This window comes from Balaenoptera acutorostrata, chromosome 18, assembly GCF_949987535.1.
Source record: "Balaenoptera acutorostrata chromosome 18, mBalAcu1.1, whole genome shotgun sequence".
Taxonomy (NCBI): domain Eukaryota; kingdom Metazoa; phylum Chordata; class Mammalia; order Artiodactyla; family Balaenopteridae; genus Balaenoptera; species Balaenoptera acutorostrata.
The window spans coordinates 73314649-73332211 of NC_080081.1; the positions used below are offsets into that span (position 1 = coordinate 73314649).

At 48.6% G+C, this 17563-nt stretch overlaps 1 protein-coding gene across 1 annotated transcript in view; it reads right to left on the minus strand.

Annotated features, from left to right (window-relative positions):
- Window positions 1-4773: 4773 nt before the first annotated feature.
- Window positions 4774-17563, minus strand: part of LOC103007287 (WD repeat-containing protein 49-like) — a 110716-nt gene continuing 97926 nt past the window's right edge. Inside the window, 7 exon segments of the mRNA XM_057532717.1 lie at window positions 4774-4783; window positions 4941-5075; window positions 5242-5422; window positions 6572-6710; window positions 14064-14254; window positions 15281-15369; window positions 15978-16040. Coding sequence (XP_057388700.1) covers window positions 4774-4783; window positions 4941-5075; window positions 5242-5422; window positions 6572-6710; window positions 14064-14254; window positions 15281-15369; window positions 15978-16040 — 808 coding nt within the window.

Below are 17563 nucleotides of genomic sequence, written 5' to 3' on the forward strand. Positions count from 1 at the left end.
CACCACGACGCTTCTCAGCACAGGGACCTCCGCTTCCCAGCGCCAAGTCCGTCTTCACATCCAAGAGCCCTCCTGTGGGCACGATAGTATTATCAGGTCCAATGTCCCCAAAATGTCCTTTTCAGCTATTTTTCGGATTCAAGTACAATCAAGGATTATATGCTTCATTCGGTTGTCATAATCTGCCCAACACTTTTTAAATGGTATAAGTTTTGTTTGAGAATTTTGGGCATTTTACAGCAATACTATACATAAGCGTTTTGCCTAAAGGATAGCTTTTTTAGAGGAATTGGAAGATGGCTCCTTATCAGTCAAGTAATTTTTGTTAGACAGTACTTGTATCCACTTATATACAAAAAAAGCAGCCTTAAATGTGGCTCGTCAACCAAAAGGTTTATATAAATTTTGTAGAATGTACTTATTAAATTACATCTTTATGAAAGCTACTGGGGTGATCTAGTGATAGGGTCATAAACTTTCTTCCATTAGTACGCAATACACATCCAGGCATAAGCAGTCCCAATGCTTAACAGCCACAAAAATAAAATCTAGACCAACAAGGACTTACTGTATAGCACAGGAAACTCTGCTCAATTTTCTGTAATAACCTACATGGGAAAAGAATTTGAAAAAGAATAGATACATGCATATGTATAACTGAATCACTTGCTGTACACCTGAAACTAACACAACATTGTTAATCAACTATACTCCAATATAAAATGAAAAAGTTTTTAATTATTTAAAAAAAACTAGATTAGGAGATCTCTACTTTACAGTTGCTATGTTTTAATGGAACGTAAGTGTGTGTCCTGCACATAATTGGTCTACACACTTTCCACACACAGCTGATGAGTTCTGGTCACGCTCACCAGGAGTGGTTGTCTGGCTGGAATTCCTCTGCCCAGCAGCCCTGGGTCCTCAGGCGGGACCATCGTCTTCACAGCACTAACCAGGCCTCCCAGTTGGTGGCATGTGATTAAAGAGTTTGCAGGACACAGGACACAAAGCCCCATGCCCTTCCCCACCGTCCGTGCTGAAGTCTTGCTTCCTGGGCAGGGCAGGAAGCCCCCAGCAGATGTGCTGACACACATCTCCCTGTGTCAAAGAGTCCAGAGAAAACTTGTGATGGGTGCCCTCCTGGGGACAAAAATATGCCCAGAAGTGAGCTCTGTAAGAGCTTGGCCACTTCCATTCAAGCCATGGGTGGAGTGGAGGGAGGGGCATTTCTCAGAACAGGGGGCTGCAGCTCCCAGAAGAGTACACACACACACACACACACACACACACACACACACACACACACACACACACCACCGCCCGCCCCACCTCCATGGCCCTGCCCTGTATCTTCCCTGCCCAGGCCTCCCCAGGAATCTTGGCCAAATTTCCTGACAACATCCATTAACTCCCCCTGGGGAGCTCCCTTTATGTCTCTCCTGTTGTATTTAAAGCATTTATAGTGATCTCTTTATATTTCTTTCTCCCACTAGACTGTGCACTCCTTGAGGACAGTAACAGTTTCTTAATCCCATCTGTGTCCCCAGAGCTTAGCGTAGAGTCTGATACATAGATGAAATGTTAACTAAACGAATAAATGAAATAATTAATGGACAGGTGCTGGCCAGATCCCACTTTCTTTTCTTTTTAATTAAAAACATTTATTTATTTATTTATTATTTATTGAGGCTGCCCCGGTTTTAGTTGTGGCACATGGGATCTTTAGTTGTGGCATGCGGGTTCTAGTTCCCTGACCAGGGATCAAACCCGGGCCCCAACCCAGGCCCCCTGCTTTGGGAGACCGGAGTCTTACCCACTGGACCACCAGGGAAGTCCCAGATCCCACATTCTTGAGAAGGAAAACCATGCCCCATTCTAGAAACCATAGTGTCTGTATTCATTTCCTGAGGCTGGTGTAACTAGTAAACATAAACTGGGTGGCTTAAAACGACAGAAATTTATTCTCTTATAGATCTGGAGGCCAAAAGTCTGAAATCAAGTTGTTGGCAGGGCTGGCCTCCCTCTGAGGGCTCTCAGGGAGAATCCTCCCTTGCCTCTTCCAGCTTCTGGTAGCTCCAGGCATTCCTGGGCTTGTGGTCACATCTTCCTCTGTTTCTCCCTCACCCTTTCCCTTATGTGCCCCTGTCATCTCCTTTTGCATCTCATAAAGACCATTGCGATGGCATTTAGGACCCACCCAAAAAAAATCCATGGTTATCTCCCTATGTCATGATGCTGAACTTAATCACATCTGCAAAGACCCACTTCCCAATAGGGTCACATTCACAGCTTCTGGGGATTAGAACTTGCTGTCTGTGGCTGACTGTGATTCAGCCCATACAGCGCTCCACAGTGAATGAAAAAAGTATTGCCTACATCTTTCTTGCAATTTTTTCCTGTCTGTGCTTCACCAGAGAGAAATCGCCCAGATAAAATATGCTTGCTTTGTTTTGGTCTAGGAAAATTAAACGAGTAAGTTGAAACGTTAAGCCTTTAGTATTACCTCTGATGGTGATAAAGATGCACACAAATGACATCATTCTTCGTGAGAGTCCCCACGAGCAGGAGGTAGAAGGAAGAGGGGAGGCTGATAGGTGCGTTTCAGGATGGGAGGTCAGGGAAGGTGTGACATGTCAAACCACCCAAATTATTTCAGACTAGCAGATAAACTACAAAATATTCTCTTGGGGATCTTGAAACCGAGGAGAGGGGGGACCCAGGTTTCACCTGAGCTCAGCAAGGGCAGGGGCTGGTGTGAGGGATGGCGGGTAGAGGGATGGCCTCAGGGAGGGACCCCGAGTAGTCAGGGTTCAGGAAGCACAGAGTGGCCTCCAGGGTCTAGAAGAATGATCCTGGCTCCACCCTGAATCTCAGAGGGACCTGACCAAGCTTCCAGGAGCTGTAGCCAGCCTCCCCCCTGAGCACCTGGGGTGGAGAAAAGACCACAGTCCCTCCTTGATGGGCCCCTATTTTCTACCAAAGCATCCTAAAAAAACAAACAACTTGTGTTCTGAGGCTTAGCCAAGCCGTGCTCCTTTGGGTTGTCCAGGCAAGAGGAGAGAAGAGAGCCTCATCCTCTAATCCACTGCTTAGAGACCGGGGTCCTGACTAGACTTCATTAGTGATGGCAGGCCACTCGCACCAGGGTCGTCAGGCTCACGGACCCTGTCGGTCAGATCTGGGTAGGAGGAGGGAAGAGACGGCTCAGGAGCCAGGTCGGAGAAAAGTCCGATGTTTCACTCCTTTGTTTCATGACTTTGCCCCACTTTCTTCTAACCAGGCCAGACCAATTGGAAGGTGGTACCTGGAAGTATCTGGAACCCTGCTTGGCTTGATTTATAAGATGGGTTTTGTCCTCAACACTGCTGATGGTGATAAAGATGCACACAAATGACATCATTCTTCATGTTCTGAGGCTTAGCCAAGCCGAGGCTAATCCGATAATGGCATCATTTCCTCAGGGGATTAGTTAATAGAGAGGACACTGCCCTCAGCAACACAATGCTAATGCAGAGCTCCCGGTTTAAAACAGTACCAAGTAGGCAGTCTGGGACCCCGAGGATTAAACTCTAAATGTTTGGTCCCAAAATCAAGGATTAAAAATGAATACTTAATTTAAATAGAGAGAAATCCACTGTTGAAAGGTTTATAGAAAGCAGGGTGGAAAAAGAGGTCTGGACAAGTTAGGCTGACTGCTCAGAGGTCTAGAAACAGAGGTGGGGACGCCTGTTTGGGGAGCAAAGTTCTCCCCACTCCCTTATTAACAGCTGAGGAAATAAAGGCCCAGGGAATAAAGCAATAAAATGCTCTGGCCCGTCAGCAAGTTGGCGGCAGAGCTGGGACCGGGGTTCCCTCTCTGCCACTGGAGGCTGGATTCAGTGGGAAGGAGAAAACTCCGGAATCAAACCCAGGTCAGGAAGGAAGGAAGGAGAAGTGGGGAGGGAAGGAGGGGTGGGGGAAGGCGAAGGCAGGCAGACAGACAGGCACAGTCTGATAGTTTGAGGCAATGAGAATCGACCGTAGACCTTACGGGACAGGCAGAGGATTGTCTGTGTACCTAGCGTCCTCCTCTTCTCCCGGTGACAGTGACCACAGGGCCTTTGCATCTCTGTGGCTCTAGGAGAACAGCCATTTTCAAAGGACCCAGCCCCAGACTTCAGTTGGTTGGGCCGAGGTAAGTGCTGACCCAAGGTTTGTCAGCAAGTCCCTTTGCTAGGGATTTGGGACTTGGAACCCAAGAGAACTCGAAGTCCATCTCTCTCTGGAGCTAAAGCTGCAGATTAAACCTGAAGACTGTTGTGGCCATGCTTCCTGCAACACAGAGGGAACTGGTCTGCAGAGAGAGAACAGGCAGCATTCAGGGTCAAGAGCTGGAAGGACAGTCCTGATGGGGTTTTTAGGTTCCTGGTCATCGTTTTCCCCACAGTTCTAGGAGCCAATAAACTTTTTTTGCCTAAGCTTGTTTAACTTTGATTTCCTCTTGGGTAAGTCCTCACTGATGCGAGCATTCTGCGCAAGCACGAGCTGGAGGTGCCCAGGTCTGGGTTTCCGGCTGGCTGGGTCAGAGAAATCCTGGGGGGAAATCAGACAATTTAACTCGGTAGCGGAGCAGCCTCTCCCACGGAGCTGCTGGCAGTTCAGACACGTGTGGAATGTCAGTCATGGTGGAAGGTGAGGGCAGGGCTCCTGAAAAGCGCCTGGTGAAGATCCAGCCGTCTTGGCAAGGATGGTCTGTGAAGAGGGAGTGAGGCCCTGGGGCCTCGATGTGTGGGGCTAGAGGAGCCTGAGAAGCGAAAAGGAAGTCAGGGCAGGCTCACCCCTAATATTTGGGGGGTCCAGGGCAAGAGTGCAAATGGAGGCCCAGGTTTCAAAAGTTAAGTATCAAGTTAACAAACTGTGAAATACAATATTTAACACATGGTGAGTGTTTGTCTTCCTACCTTGGCCACTCCACGAGGCCCCGGAAGGCCGGTTTGGATGTAGAATTCTTGGCGTCCTCGTAGATCGGTGGTGAATGTGGCAATGTGGTGAGAGCCAGCGCCTGGCTCCCAGCCCCTGGCTTGCCCTCCTTCTCCCTGCACCCCAAGGTCCTCAACGTGCTTATGCATGCTCCCCCAGCCAGCATGTCCCATATCTGTCTGCGCCCGGCAAGCACCGCCCCTCAGCCACCTGGAGGGGCTGGGACCGTGTGGTCCCCCCTGTGGATGAACAGATCCCAGGGAAGCTGCACGGGCTCTGAACCTGGACCCGTGGCCACCTGGGCACAGGATCTCCAGGTCCTGGGACCTGCCGCATGGTCTAGAAGGGGGTGCAGCCTTTGGGGGGACGCTTTCTCCTTGGTCCTGCAGACCCCCAGCCCCGTGGGAGGGGAATGACCAGGACAGCGCCCTCTCGCCCCTCTGGGAAGGATACTGGTCGTGGGCTGACTCGAGAAGGGGTGAGCTGGTCTTAGAAAGTGCTGGACTGGGGATGTCAGGAGACTTCCTAGCTTGGCAGCATGGGCTCTCTTTACCGCAAGGTCTTTGTAAAATGATGGCTCTGAGTCAGAGGCAGAGATTAATAACCCAGTGTTTGGGGCCAAAGTAAGGTTCGAATTTTGAGGGTTTTTTTCCCCTTTGCTGTATGACTTTGGGCAAAATATTTAATTTCTCTGAGAACCGGTTTTCTCATCTGTAAAGTAGGGATGTACCCTCTCTAGGCTGCTTTGAGGATTAGATGATGTCCAGGAGGAGGTTAGCATAGTAGGTGCTCTATAACCAGCAGCTGCATTGTTATTCTTTTTCTGCTATTGTTGGGACCTCTGAGATGGCCTACAGCTTTTCAATGACTGCTCTAGGGCCATGCTTGGAAGGGAGAGGCCCACTGGCCTTCTGATTTTATTCCCTCTTTTCTGAGAGTCACTGCTGTTGGTAGTTAGGAGTGTGGGCTCTGATTTCCTCACGCCCTTACTTAACTGTGAACCATCGGCAAGTCACTTAGCTTCCTGGGGCCTCAGCGTCCTTGTTGGCGAAATGGGACCATAATAGCATCCATCCCTAAGGATGCCATTAGGAGTAAGTGAGATGATCCATCTAAGAGCTTAACCAAAGCTTGCCTGGCACAAAGCAAACTTTCAAAACTGTCTGCTATTTTTTTACCAACACCTCCTTTCTCTCTCCTGCTGTCCTAGGCCCAGACGTGGGCAGCCGCTGTTGTGATATTTGGGCTTCTGCAGAGTTGCTTTAGGACCCATCGGCCCTGTGCAATCTTCACTCAATGGAATAATGGCTTCCGAGGAAGAAAAACCTCAAATCCAATTTGTTTTCTTAAATCCAAGCTCTAACTGCTTTGGGAAGAAGCCCACGTTGGCTGAAATCATTTCTTGTTTCGTTCTTTTCTTGCCCCTGTGGGGCAAAGCTTAATCTCAGTCAGACTTTTTGATTAACCGGGGAAGAAGAATTTGCCAAGAAAAGAAAATGGCAGCCTGATTTCTTCCGAACTCAAACGAGGAAACTGCTGTGTGATCAGTATTCCTTTCGAGCAGCTTCACGTCCTTCTTTTTCTTGTGTAAGAAAACCTAAATGAAACCAACCTGCGCCGAGGATGGACAAATGCGGCTTCTCCCTGAGAGCTGACACGCGGGCAACCTTGTGGCACCAGAGGATCTGGTGATGCTGGGCACCCCCAGCGCAGGTGCCCCCCGGGCAGGCGTGCTCTGCTCCAAGGGCAGCCTGGAAGAAAAGAACCAGGTGAGTGTGGATTCCTCGGGCACCTGGAGGCTCTCTGCTACCTCCTGTCTACGTGTAAGCCCCGGATGGAGCCCTGGCATCACAGCACGTGGTCCACTAGCAGAGACATGTATACGCTCATCCTTTCTACTTGACCCTCTATCACCACCTCTGTCCTCCTGTTCATTTCCGAGCACCTTGGAAAGCCAGCTACTTCCACCCCTCAAACGCCTTCCTTTCATGGCCGAGTCGTTGCCACTGTCACCTCCCCCCAGCTCTGTGCTAACCAAACTCAACATTTCCCAGAGCCTCCCTTTCCTGCCTTGCCTGGGGCCTTGCCTCATGCCCCTCCTTTATTTCCCTCTTTCTGTCTCTCTTTATTATTATTATTTTTTTTGCTGCGCTGTGCAGCTTGCGGGATCTTAGTTCCCCGACCAGGGACTGAACCCGTGCCCTTGGCAGTGAAAGCGTGGAGTCCCAACCACCGGACCGCCAGGGAATTCCCTCTCTTGCTCTCTTTAATTTTTAATTGTGGTAAAACACACATAGCATAAAATTTACCATCTTAGCCACTTTAAGTGTGCAGCTCTGTGGCATCAAGTCCATTCGCATCGTCGTGCAACCATCACCACTGTCCATCCCTGGAAGTCTTGTCATCTTGCAGAACTGAAACTCTGTACCCCATAAAAAAAGAACTCCTCCTTCCCCTCTCCCCCAGCCTCTGGCAACCACCGTTCTACTTTCTATGAATTTGACGACTCTAGGAACCTCATGTAAGTGGAATCACAGCATTTGTCCTTTTACAATTAGCTTATTTCACTGAGCATAATGTCCTCATGGCTCATCTATGCTGTAGCAGCTGTTCCTCCTCTTAACGTTCCCTTTGAAGTGGCTGTGTCCTATCCGTCTTCCAGGTCTGAGTATGAATTCCTGTCCTCCAGGAAGCCCCGCGTCGACCCCCGCTGCTGGTGCTTCCACCGTGCTTGGCGCCCTCCTTCAGGGGAGAGCCAGGCAGAGAAGGGACGGAGCCCAGAGACCCCTCTGCCCCCACCGAGCATAGCTCCTTGGGGTACAGACGCCTCCTCATTCCCAGCTGTACCCCAGTGTTGCATCACAGCCCCATGCCCAGCAGAGAGGACTCAACAAATACTGCAGCGTAAATGTTGAACAAACTTTTGCTGACAATTTCCAGCACAAACCTTGAGGCCAAATCTGCACGTACTTGATCTATCAGGGGTACGAGGAATCTTAACCTTTGCTGGAGCATGGGGTTTGTCTCTAAGGCGTGGCTCTCCATCCGATTGCTTACCTTCTGGCCTCTCCTGCAACCCCACGTCATCAGGTCAGCACCCGCTGTCTCTTGGGGAGCCCAGCGGTGTCTCCAGCCCCTGTGCTGCATGCACTGACCCCGCCATCCTCTGGCCTCCTGGCGTCATGTCTCTGGACGTGGTTTCCCAGTCTGCCTGTCCCGGCCTCACTTCACCCTGCACAGCCTGAGAAGTGCCTACTCCTGGCCACCTCTCCACCCCTTTCCACTTAAGGAACCTCAGCCATTGTGCGTCTCAGCAAGTAACACCGGCGCCATCACTCAGGCCTGCATTCCGGGGAGGATTCCTGATTCCACAATAATCTGCCCACTGTCAATAGCTTCTACTTCTTTCCTTCCGATGCTCAAACAAAAGCCCTTCTCCAAGGCCCGGTCCTTTCACTGTTGGGGAATGGACAGAGGGTGGGACCATGTTCTTGCCTTACCACTGACCAGTGGCTTGACTTTGGGCAAATCACAAATCCCCCTAAGCCTCATTTTCCCCATCTGTATGTGGAGATAACAAGGAGTGTGTCCCCAGGAAGCTGTGAGAATGAACGAAGTAACGTAGCAATTCCCTACGTCAATGTCAGCAGTGGCCCTCGGTGGAAGACCCTCGACAGTGGTTGACGTTGAATGAGGCCTGTGCTATTGCAGGAGGATGGGCCTCACCTCAGTGGGGTGAGGTAACACTAACCTGGGTAGACTAATGCCAAGAGCCTCACCTTCCCCCTTCGCACTTTCTCCCTCCCCGTCCTCGGTGCTACAGCCAAGCTGCCAGGGAAAGCACCGATCTGATTTCCAGAGAATCCGTGTTGCTCAAAGAATCACATGTGGTAGACACTCTCTTAACTGAACTGATGGATTGACTGACTGTCTGTAAACACCCTGCCAAATGCCCACAGAATGTTCTAGACGTTCATGTCTGGTAGATGGCACTTCTGCTCCCAGTGGCTGAGGGGTTGAGTCGTATACTTAACAAGAATCAGCTGTATTTGTTCCCAAATTTGTGTGTGCCAGTTGTACATTTTATTGTGATTATAAATGTATTTAAACAAAATGAAAATTGATAAAATTAGTGTGAAAGAACTTTGTGAAAACTAAGATGAGTACTTGGAAAAGACTAGATTAAGGGTCATGTTGAATTGAGGATACATGAGACAACAGTTAAAGCTTGGGGGAAATTATAAAAAAACTAAAAGTATAGTACTCTCTCATTGCTTTGCAAATATCTTTAAGTTCTTGTTCTACTTTAAAAAAGCAGAAACTGAATATAATGAATAATGCATTTATGGCAGACTGTGCTGAACTTGATTCTGACTTGAAGAAAAAGCCTTGGCCCGACATCAAAAGATTGGGGATGAATTCTACTCTTGAGAATTGAACTAAAATGTTTATAGGGTGTACATACAATTTTTTAATGGTTCCTTGCCTTCAAATGTACATTTTTAAATTAACCCAACGATCACTGGTATTGATCCAGCTGGATGAAGGGGCTTCTGCTGTTCAACCTCCTGTTTGGGACCCTCTAAGCAGCCCCATTCTGGTCTCGTTCACTGCTCACATCTTCTACTTTCCGTTCCACTCATTTAGCCACTCACCAAAAAGTGAATAAGAATCAGAACCACCTCTGAGTTCAGAGATGACTTCCTGTGCTGCCTCTACTTGGAGCGGATGAAAGCAAGAGAGTATGAGCATCTGCTGTGGCCGCCTCCTGCTGTGTGTTTATGTGGTTGGGAAGCCTTTTCCCACCTTACATCCCATAGCAGTTTCAGTGCTTTGGATCAAACTGTGTCCCCTGCACCCCGACCCCCCCGCCAAATTCATATGTCGAAGCCCTACCCCCCAGTGTGATGGTCTTTAGAGATGGGGCCTTTGGAAGGTAATTAGGGTTGGTGAGGTCATGAGGGTGGGGCCCTTCGGATAGGATTAGTGGCTTTATAGGAAGAGGAGTGGATAGAGTTTGCTCTCTCTCTACCCATGAGGACACAGAGAGAAAGTGCTGGCCTGCAAGCCAGGATGAAGGCCCACCTGTGCTTGGAATTGAATTGGTGGAGACCTTGATCTCGGACTTCCAGCCTCCAGGACTGTGAGAAATAAATGTCTGTTGCTTGAGCCATCTAGTCTATGGTATTCTGTCACAGCAGCCTGGGCAGACTCACACTCTGAGGCAACTAAAGAGAGGCAACTAAGACCACAGCAGATCCTGGGAAGGTGTATAGAGGATGGCACTCATTCTGCTGCCGCCAACCAGGAAGATGCCGATGATGTCAAACCCTCAAACCCCAGACCCCGACACCAGCTGGGGTGAACAGAGGAGCCCCCTCCATTCCCAGTCTCAGACTCTAGCACACGGACACATTCACCATCTCATGAGATTGCAGACCCACCTGGGAGATCTCCAGGTGTACAGACAGGGAGTTTACATGACTCGCCTGAGGTCACACTGCTTTCTTTTTATTTTGGCCGCACCACGCGGCATGCGGGATCTTAGTTCCCCGACCAGGGATCGAACCCACGCCCCATGCCGTGGAAGCACGGGGTCTTAACCTCTGGACCGCCAGGGAAGTCCCCCACGCTGTTTTCAAAGACAGACCTCTGACCATAACCAAAGCCCATGACACGTTCTAATAAGCCTAGTGTTCTCCCAAACCAAACTTTGTTTGTGGCTCTCTGCCTCTTTCTTGCATGAAATGCATGATGCATGGTGTTTCTATGTGTGATACCCTCTGACTTTGATGGCATCTGAAGCATTTCACTATCTGACCTCCCAGAACAGAGATTGCTAGTTTTCTACCCCCAATCCATTCCTACCTTCCTCCTTAGTTACAGAACTCCCAGCCTCTCTTGCAGGGAGGTGTGGCCGTGTGACTAAGTTCTGGCCACCAAGATGTGAGCAGAAGTGTGCAGGACCTCCTGGAAAAGTCTGTAAAGGGAGATGGTCTGGCCGGAAGGTGCACCCCCTTTGTCCTGGACCCCTGTTCTGCAAGCCCCTGTTTATCCGCGCTGCCTGGAGTGCGGGTGGAAGCAGGAGGCCCCAGCAGCCGTCTGTACCTCCAGGCACCGTGAAGACAGAAGCCAGAGCTGAGATGGGGCAGAAGTGTGCACAAGCGGCCTGGGCTCATGGCCATGGAGCTGCTGCACTGAGAAACCGGGGAAGTTGGGGTGGCAGGAACATCATTGCTCATGCAGCCCCACGACCTAGATCTAAGTCTCATGATGAGAGGAGGGGCAGGGGACACTGAAGGGGCCGTGTCTATAGTTGTCTTGGTGACTGGGACTCAGGAAGGCTGGTGTCGGGGTCTGGGGAACAAAACTCCTTACAGAACTGGAGCGAGAGGCAGTATTCACTCACCCTACTTCTCTGTAGAACCCAAGCCCCAGTGCAGGGAGACGGCGGTACCCCGGACGCTCCCAGCTTTGGGAGCCCCAGGCCCTGGCCCCCAGCCCAACCCCTCAGGAGGTCACAGGGGCTGCACTGGACTCCTGTGGGAGGAACGGCGAGGTGGTCCTGCCTCAAACAGCTTGGTGGGCAGTAATGATAGCCACGGAGCTCAAGGGAAAGGACCTGAGAGGTAGCCCTTGACCACATGGGATGGCCAGACAAAATGGGGTCTCCTTAGAGAATCCCGAGCCAAGCAGGCAGGACATTAAACTGGTGAGATCTGAGCTGTGACCTCGCCATACTCACAGGCTGTGGGGCTTAGGGACAAGGGACTCATGCTGATTACAGGGTGGCCTGGGATACCTCAGCCAGGAAAGTCTGCCTTTTATTTCAGGAGGGCTCTTGCTTCAACCTGGGCGTTTCTTTTAGGCTGACCTGTCACTGCAAAATGTGTCCCATCCATGTGTGTCTTCTTTCACTTCAAGGATGGCGTCTTCTGGAGAGAGGGTTAGAGGTCTCTTCAGGCTGGAAGGAGATGGAACAGGTATGGGAAGAGGAACCCAGGATCACACTGGTGACAGGGAGCAAGGATAACTCGTCAGTTACATGGATTTTCTGTGTTAGAACAAAACCCCAGGCTGGCTGAATCCGTTAGATAACAGGAACATTTTCCCCTGAGCTTTCACTCAACTCTCAAACTACCAACTCATCTGTGATGTTTTCCAGGTGAATGGCTTTCTGCATTCAGTCAGCTTATGTTAGTTGTGGTTGTGTTTGATAGGCTGGCATCCTGGAAGAATCACTCCTGACATCCAGAATCCAATCAACACGTTCAGTTGTGCAAAACTGATGTGCAGAGAAGGATAACATTTTTAGGGCTGAAATGAAACTGAAAGATCAGCCAGCCCCACCCCTCATTTTATAAATCGGTGGAAGCCATTGCTGGAGGTCACACAGCTAATGAAGGCGAACTTCAGATTAGACCTCAGTTAACCCTAACTCGTAAACAGAGCTGCAAACACATTGTGTTTTAGGTTTTGTTTGTCTGTTTGTTTGGTTTTTTTTTGTTTGGCTGCGCCTCGCGGCATGTGGGATTTTAGTGCCCTGACCAGGGATCAAACCCATGCTCCCTGCATTGGAAGCGCAGAGTCCTAACCACTGGACCACCAGGGAAGTCCGGTCCAGATACACTACATAAGGGCTCCTCAGTTTCTTTGTGTGTGTGTGTATTTTTCTTGGAAAGAATTGACAGACTGCTTCCTGGGGTATTTGGAGTCAAGTTGGACAGAATTACAAACATGGAAGCACCTAATGGTTTCCCTACACAAGATCAAGGTCACTCATGAAGTCTGTTGCATCACCCTCTTTTACCTGTGGAGAGCGAACATCACGTGAGTTAGGTGTTTGGATTGTGTTGAAGTGAGTATCCTTCCTCCCCTCCTGCTCCCCTCCCCTTCCCCTCCCCTCCCCCTCCCCTCCCCTCCCCTCCCCCTCCCCCTCCCCCCTCCCCCCTCCCTCCATCCAGCCCTCCCTCTGCTCCCTCCTTCCTGCATCTGAATCACAGTCTGATTTTTCTCCGGGTCTGGTGTGGAGCCTAGCGTTGGACCTGGGCTTTCGGGCAGATCAGCACATTTTCCCCATTTGCTCCTTCCTTCCTCTCTTCCCACCTCCCCCTGTGCTTTTGTTTTCCAAATTACGGGCCTATCAAAATTAATGAACTCCTTTATTTTCTCTCTATTGAATGCTCACCAAAAACGATTATATGTCTAAATAGGCCGATGGCGCCAAGTGGATGCACCTGAGCCTCCTGGGAGCTACCAAAGCACGTGTTACAACCTTGGGAACCCTTGTGAGAACAAGATGGGGAAATGTGAGAGAGCCCTGACAAGACAGGAGGTTGTCTTGCCCGATGCTTGCCTGGTTCCTTTATTCCCCATTCTGAGCATGTCGGGACTCCACGAGGATGTCAGTGATGAGGATACACTGTGTGGTCAGTATTCCAAGGGGCTACCAAGGCAAAATCTAAGACACATGATTTTGCTGGCAAAGCAGGTGTCCTGCTTTGAGTTGTAACATAACCAGTGAGCAATAGCTCATGAAATGACCTTCTTTTCAATTTATTAAAGGGCAAGCCTTTCCTGGAAATCCATCTACTTCACTGAGCTCTAAATCAAGACTGCCTCTACCAGGGCCCTTTCAACATCTCTTGTCCCGACATTGACTTTCACAGACTCAGGCACTAAACCGACCCTTCCTTCCTTTCACTCGCCAGGAAGCCCAGCGTTAAAATGTATTTCCTAACGGTGAGCGTGTGCCGCGGGCTGGATTTTCATGTCTGTCTCTCTGATGTGACAGTGGGTCAAGCATGATGTCAAGTCTCTCTGTGTTCCAAGGCCACAGACAACAGCCTTTTTGCTGGTGAAAAGGAGGACAAAGTCAAGTGATGCTGGGAGATCAGCTCCCACTCCCCCCCCCCAACCCCCGAGGGACCAGGAAGCCCCCTGACCCTGGTCAGTAGCACGATCTTGGGACATATTTTTATTCCTGTGTTGACTTGGTTCTCTGGGTCATGCCTTGATCCTTTCAGGGTGCACTTTATAACCCGTGCTGATCTGCCTGGAAGCTACAAAGTAAGCCCAGGGGAACTGAATGTGCCAGGACCGGCCTTAGCACTGGCCTTGCCCTTCACCACTTTGTCTTCCTCCTCTTCTCCTGTGTGCGTGACAGGAGCATCTCCTTCCAGCGCTGGGTGAGCAGGCAGGCTCTGGGGATCTGTCAGAACTTCCCAGGGCACTCCAGGGTATCTCCAGGAGACAGGAGTGAAAATCTCCCAGGGGCTACCCTGCCCAAAGGTCCCTGGAAGAACAGAGATAAATTAATAGATAGTAAGCATAGGATGGGAGGTAACCTGTCTTCTCATCAGAGTGAAGCTTGGCTAGGTCTCCTTAACCCTTGCTAGGTCCACGTAATCAAATTCAGTTCTGCTCCTGTAGTTTCATAAGAAACGATTCCACGGCCATTGGCCCTGGAGACTCAAGCCAGAACGCCTCCTACAAAATGTATCACATTGGGGCGCAAGCAACTCAGCATGTACTAAGAACCTGCAGGATAAATCCAAAATCATTCTGGCACCTTCTTCAAGAAATATCAGCTAGGGAGACGAGAACCTGCTGAAACAGGTACAGAGTCTCTCTGAGCAGTAAGTCGGGTTCATTTCATCACCCCAGCTCACTCAGGCCAGGCCTTTCCCATTACACAGCTCCCCCAGTCTTGAATCTTTCCTAGCAAAACGTGATCACATGCTTCCGTACCAAATTCACAGCCTCCAGCCTCGCCGAGTTCTCTAAATGTAAATGTCTCTGATTTTGATAGTTTCTGTGAAAGTAAACTGACTTTAAGGTATACACTGGATTTTGTCCCCCTCCCCCAAATTCTTATGTGGAAACCCTAAACCCTAGTGTGACTGTATTTGGAGAGCAGGCTTTTATGGAAGTAATTAAGGTTAAATGATGTCATAAGAGAAGGACCTTGATCCAATAAGATCAGTGTTCTTAGAAGGAGGGACACCAGAGTATTTGCATTTCCTCTCTCTCTCTCTTTCTCTCCACCCCTCCCCCTACTCCCTGGGCCATATAAGGACTCAACAATTGGCGTCCATAAAAGGAGTCCCTCTGCAAGAACATATGAGAAACACACACACGTGAGAACACACGTGAGAAATGCAGTTCTGTGGCTTAAGCTGCCCAGTCTATGGTAGGTATTTTGTTATGTCAGCCTGAGGTGACTAATACACTTGACCTCGGAGAATCCACGACCCGATGGAGGCTCCGCCTGAGGCCCTGAACCGGGACTGAGCAGCTGGCCAGGTAGGGCGGTCCTTACCGAAGTACTCCCCGTCTGTGCTCCACAGGTGCACGGTACGGTCCAGGGAGGATGACAGCAGAACCTTTTCTTCTTCTATCAGCTCCAAACTAATGAGATAAAGGAGAGAGGAGAGATGCCCCAGGGTTGCTCCAGCATGAAAGGGACATCGGCTCAATGTGTCAATACTCCATTAACTAAAGTGGGAATATAGAAGGAAGCCGGGTTAATCTCCTGAATGACCCTTGGCAGCATCTTCCCCCTGTCTCCTACCATGCCACTCCCCCTCCACAGTCCCCAACTCCAGACCCAAGACATCAGACAAGATATACTGGAAACATCTTATGGACGATGCGGCGAAGATCAAGAGGTTGGAAAGAAACTTCCGGCCAGGGTTCAGGTCCCGCTCCAGCACTGACTCCTTTTAACTCCAGTGAAAAAAATCTAAAACTTACTAAGCTTTGAAACTTACCCTAAGATACCAGATCAATTCAAGGAGAACAATCATCCATTTACAAGAAAAATGAAGACTTCAGTCTCTTCCTTTACTCTGTGTCGGTAGCGTACACATCCTGTTCTCATCAAGAGCAGAATTACAGCACTGCTCTCCTCCTTTGGCTAATTCGGAGGGCTCCTGAGAGAATCCATTTGATCCAAGCTGTGAGAAGTAGTTGAACTCTTTTACATATTCTTGAGCTCTAAGACGGATGGTACTCACGATGTCACCATGCTGATGTGGACCCGCCAGAACATCACATCTAAATCAGAGGAAAGAGCACACCTGAGTATGGTGGGAGAGGTACCACCCTCATGCTAGATGCCGTATAACAGTCCCTACAGGATGGGGTCGGATCTGGATGAGCGTCCAGCAGGGAGAGAGGTACTGGTGTAGCAAGTCATTGGTCTTGCTACATTAATTTGATACATGTTTGTCAAGCACCTACTATGTGCAAGACCCCATGCCAGCTCCAAAGACATATGAAACGGGGCCTGTGCAAGGTCCTTACCCTATGGTTTCCTTTAGCACTTAGGGGTTGGTAAGCATGCAGGAGTACGTAAGTAATCAAATACGATTTTTAAAACAGCTTGGTGAAAGCTACGTTCCCAGTACTTGGAGCAAAGACCAACGTAAGGCTGATCACTCTTACTTCTAAATTCCCATTTCTCATACTTTAGCATTTAAACTTCTCCTGTGGTGGAACAGGAAAAAGTGAATAAAGGGAGGTATGTGAGGGAATTCCCTGGCGGCCCAGTGGTTAGGACTCCGTGCTTTCACTGCCGAGGGCTCAGGTTCCATCCCTGGTTTGGGGAACTAAGACCCCACAAGCTGTGCGGTGTGGCCAAAAGAGAAAAAAAGAAAAAAAAGGGCGGGGGGATGTATGTGAATATTTACTTCTAAATTGGCTTCACAGAAATGTAATGAAATATTACATAGCCATTTAAATATGTTAAATGTTAAATATGCTAAATAGACCTAAATATGCTTATATGGAAAGCTGGCCAAGAGATACAAAGAAAAAAACAAGTCCTGAAAATGATGTATTGTAGGTGTGTGTGTATGTGTTCCTGTATATGCATATATTCATGCATAGAAACTTTCTGGAAGGAAGTTGAAATTCATTAACAGTGTTGCTAGGATGCAGAAAAGGCAAGTTAGGGTGGTAGAGGAGGTCAGAGAAACAACTACTGCTTTTCATTTTACATTCTTTCACGCTGTTAGATTTTTTTTCTAAACATGAACACTTCCATAATTGTATGAAAGGGTTTTAACATTTTAAACATATTTTTGTTATTACCAAAGCACTATATTTCCAGAAAAATTAGAAAAGACAGATTTCTAAAAAGAAGAAAATAAAACATATCTATAACCTCATGTATAAAGAGATAACATTTGTTAAATCCTTGATGTATATATCTTTCCAGACTTTCAATCTTCCATATACTTCTTCATTTTAACAAGGGTAGAATCGTATTGCAATATTGTTTTGTGATCTGATTTTTTTTCATTTAACAATTTTATCATGAATATTTTCCCTGTGAATACATTTTCATATACAGCTTCCATATTTAATGACTAAATGATATTCCAGTGTATTATACCATCATATATTTAATCAATTCCCCTTATGTGGGACATCTAGGTTTCTCCATTATTTTCCTCTCTCTCATAAACAATATGTTGATTCACAACCTTATAACTAAATCTTTGTGCACGTTTCCTATTCTTTCTTTAGGCCAAATCCTTAGAAGTAGAATTGCTGGTTCAAAGCTTTAATGCACATGGGCAACTTGCCCTTCAGATAG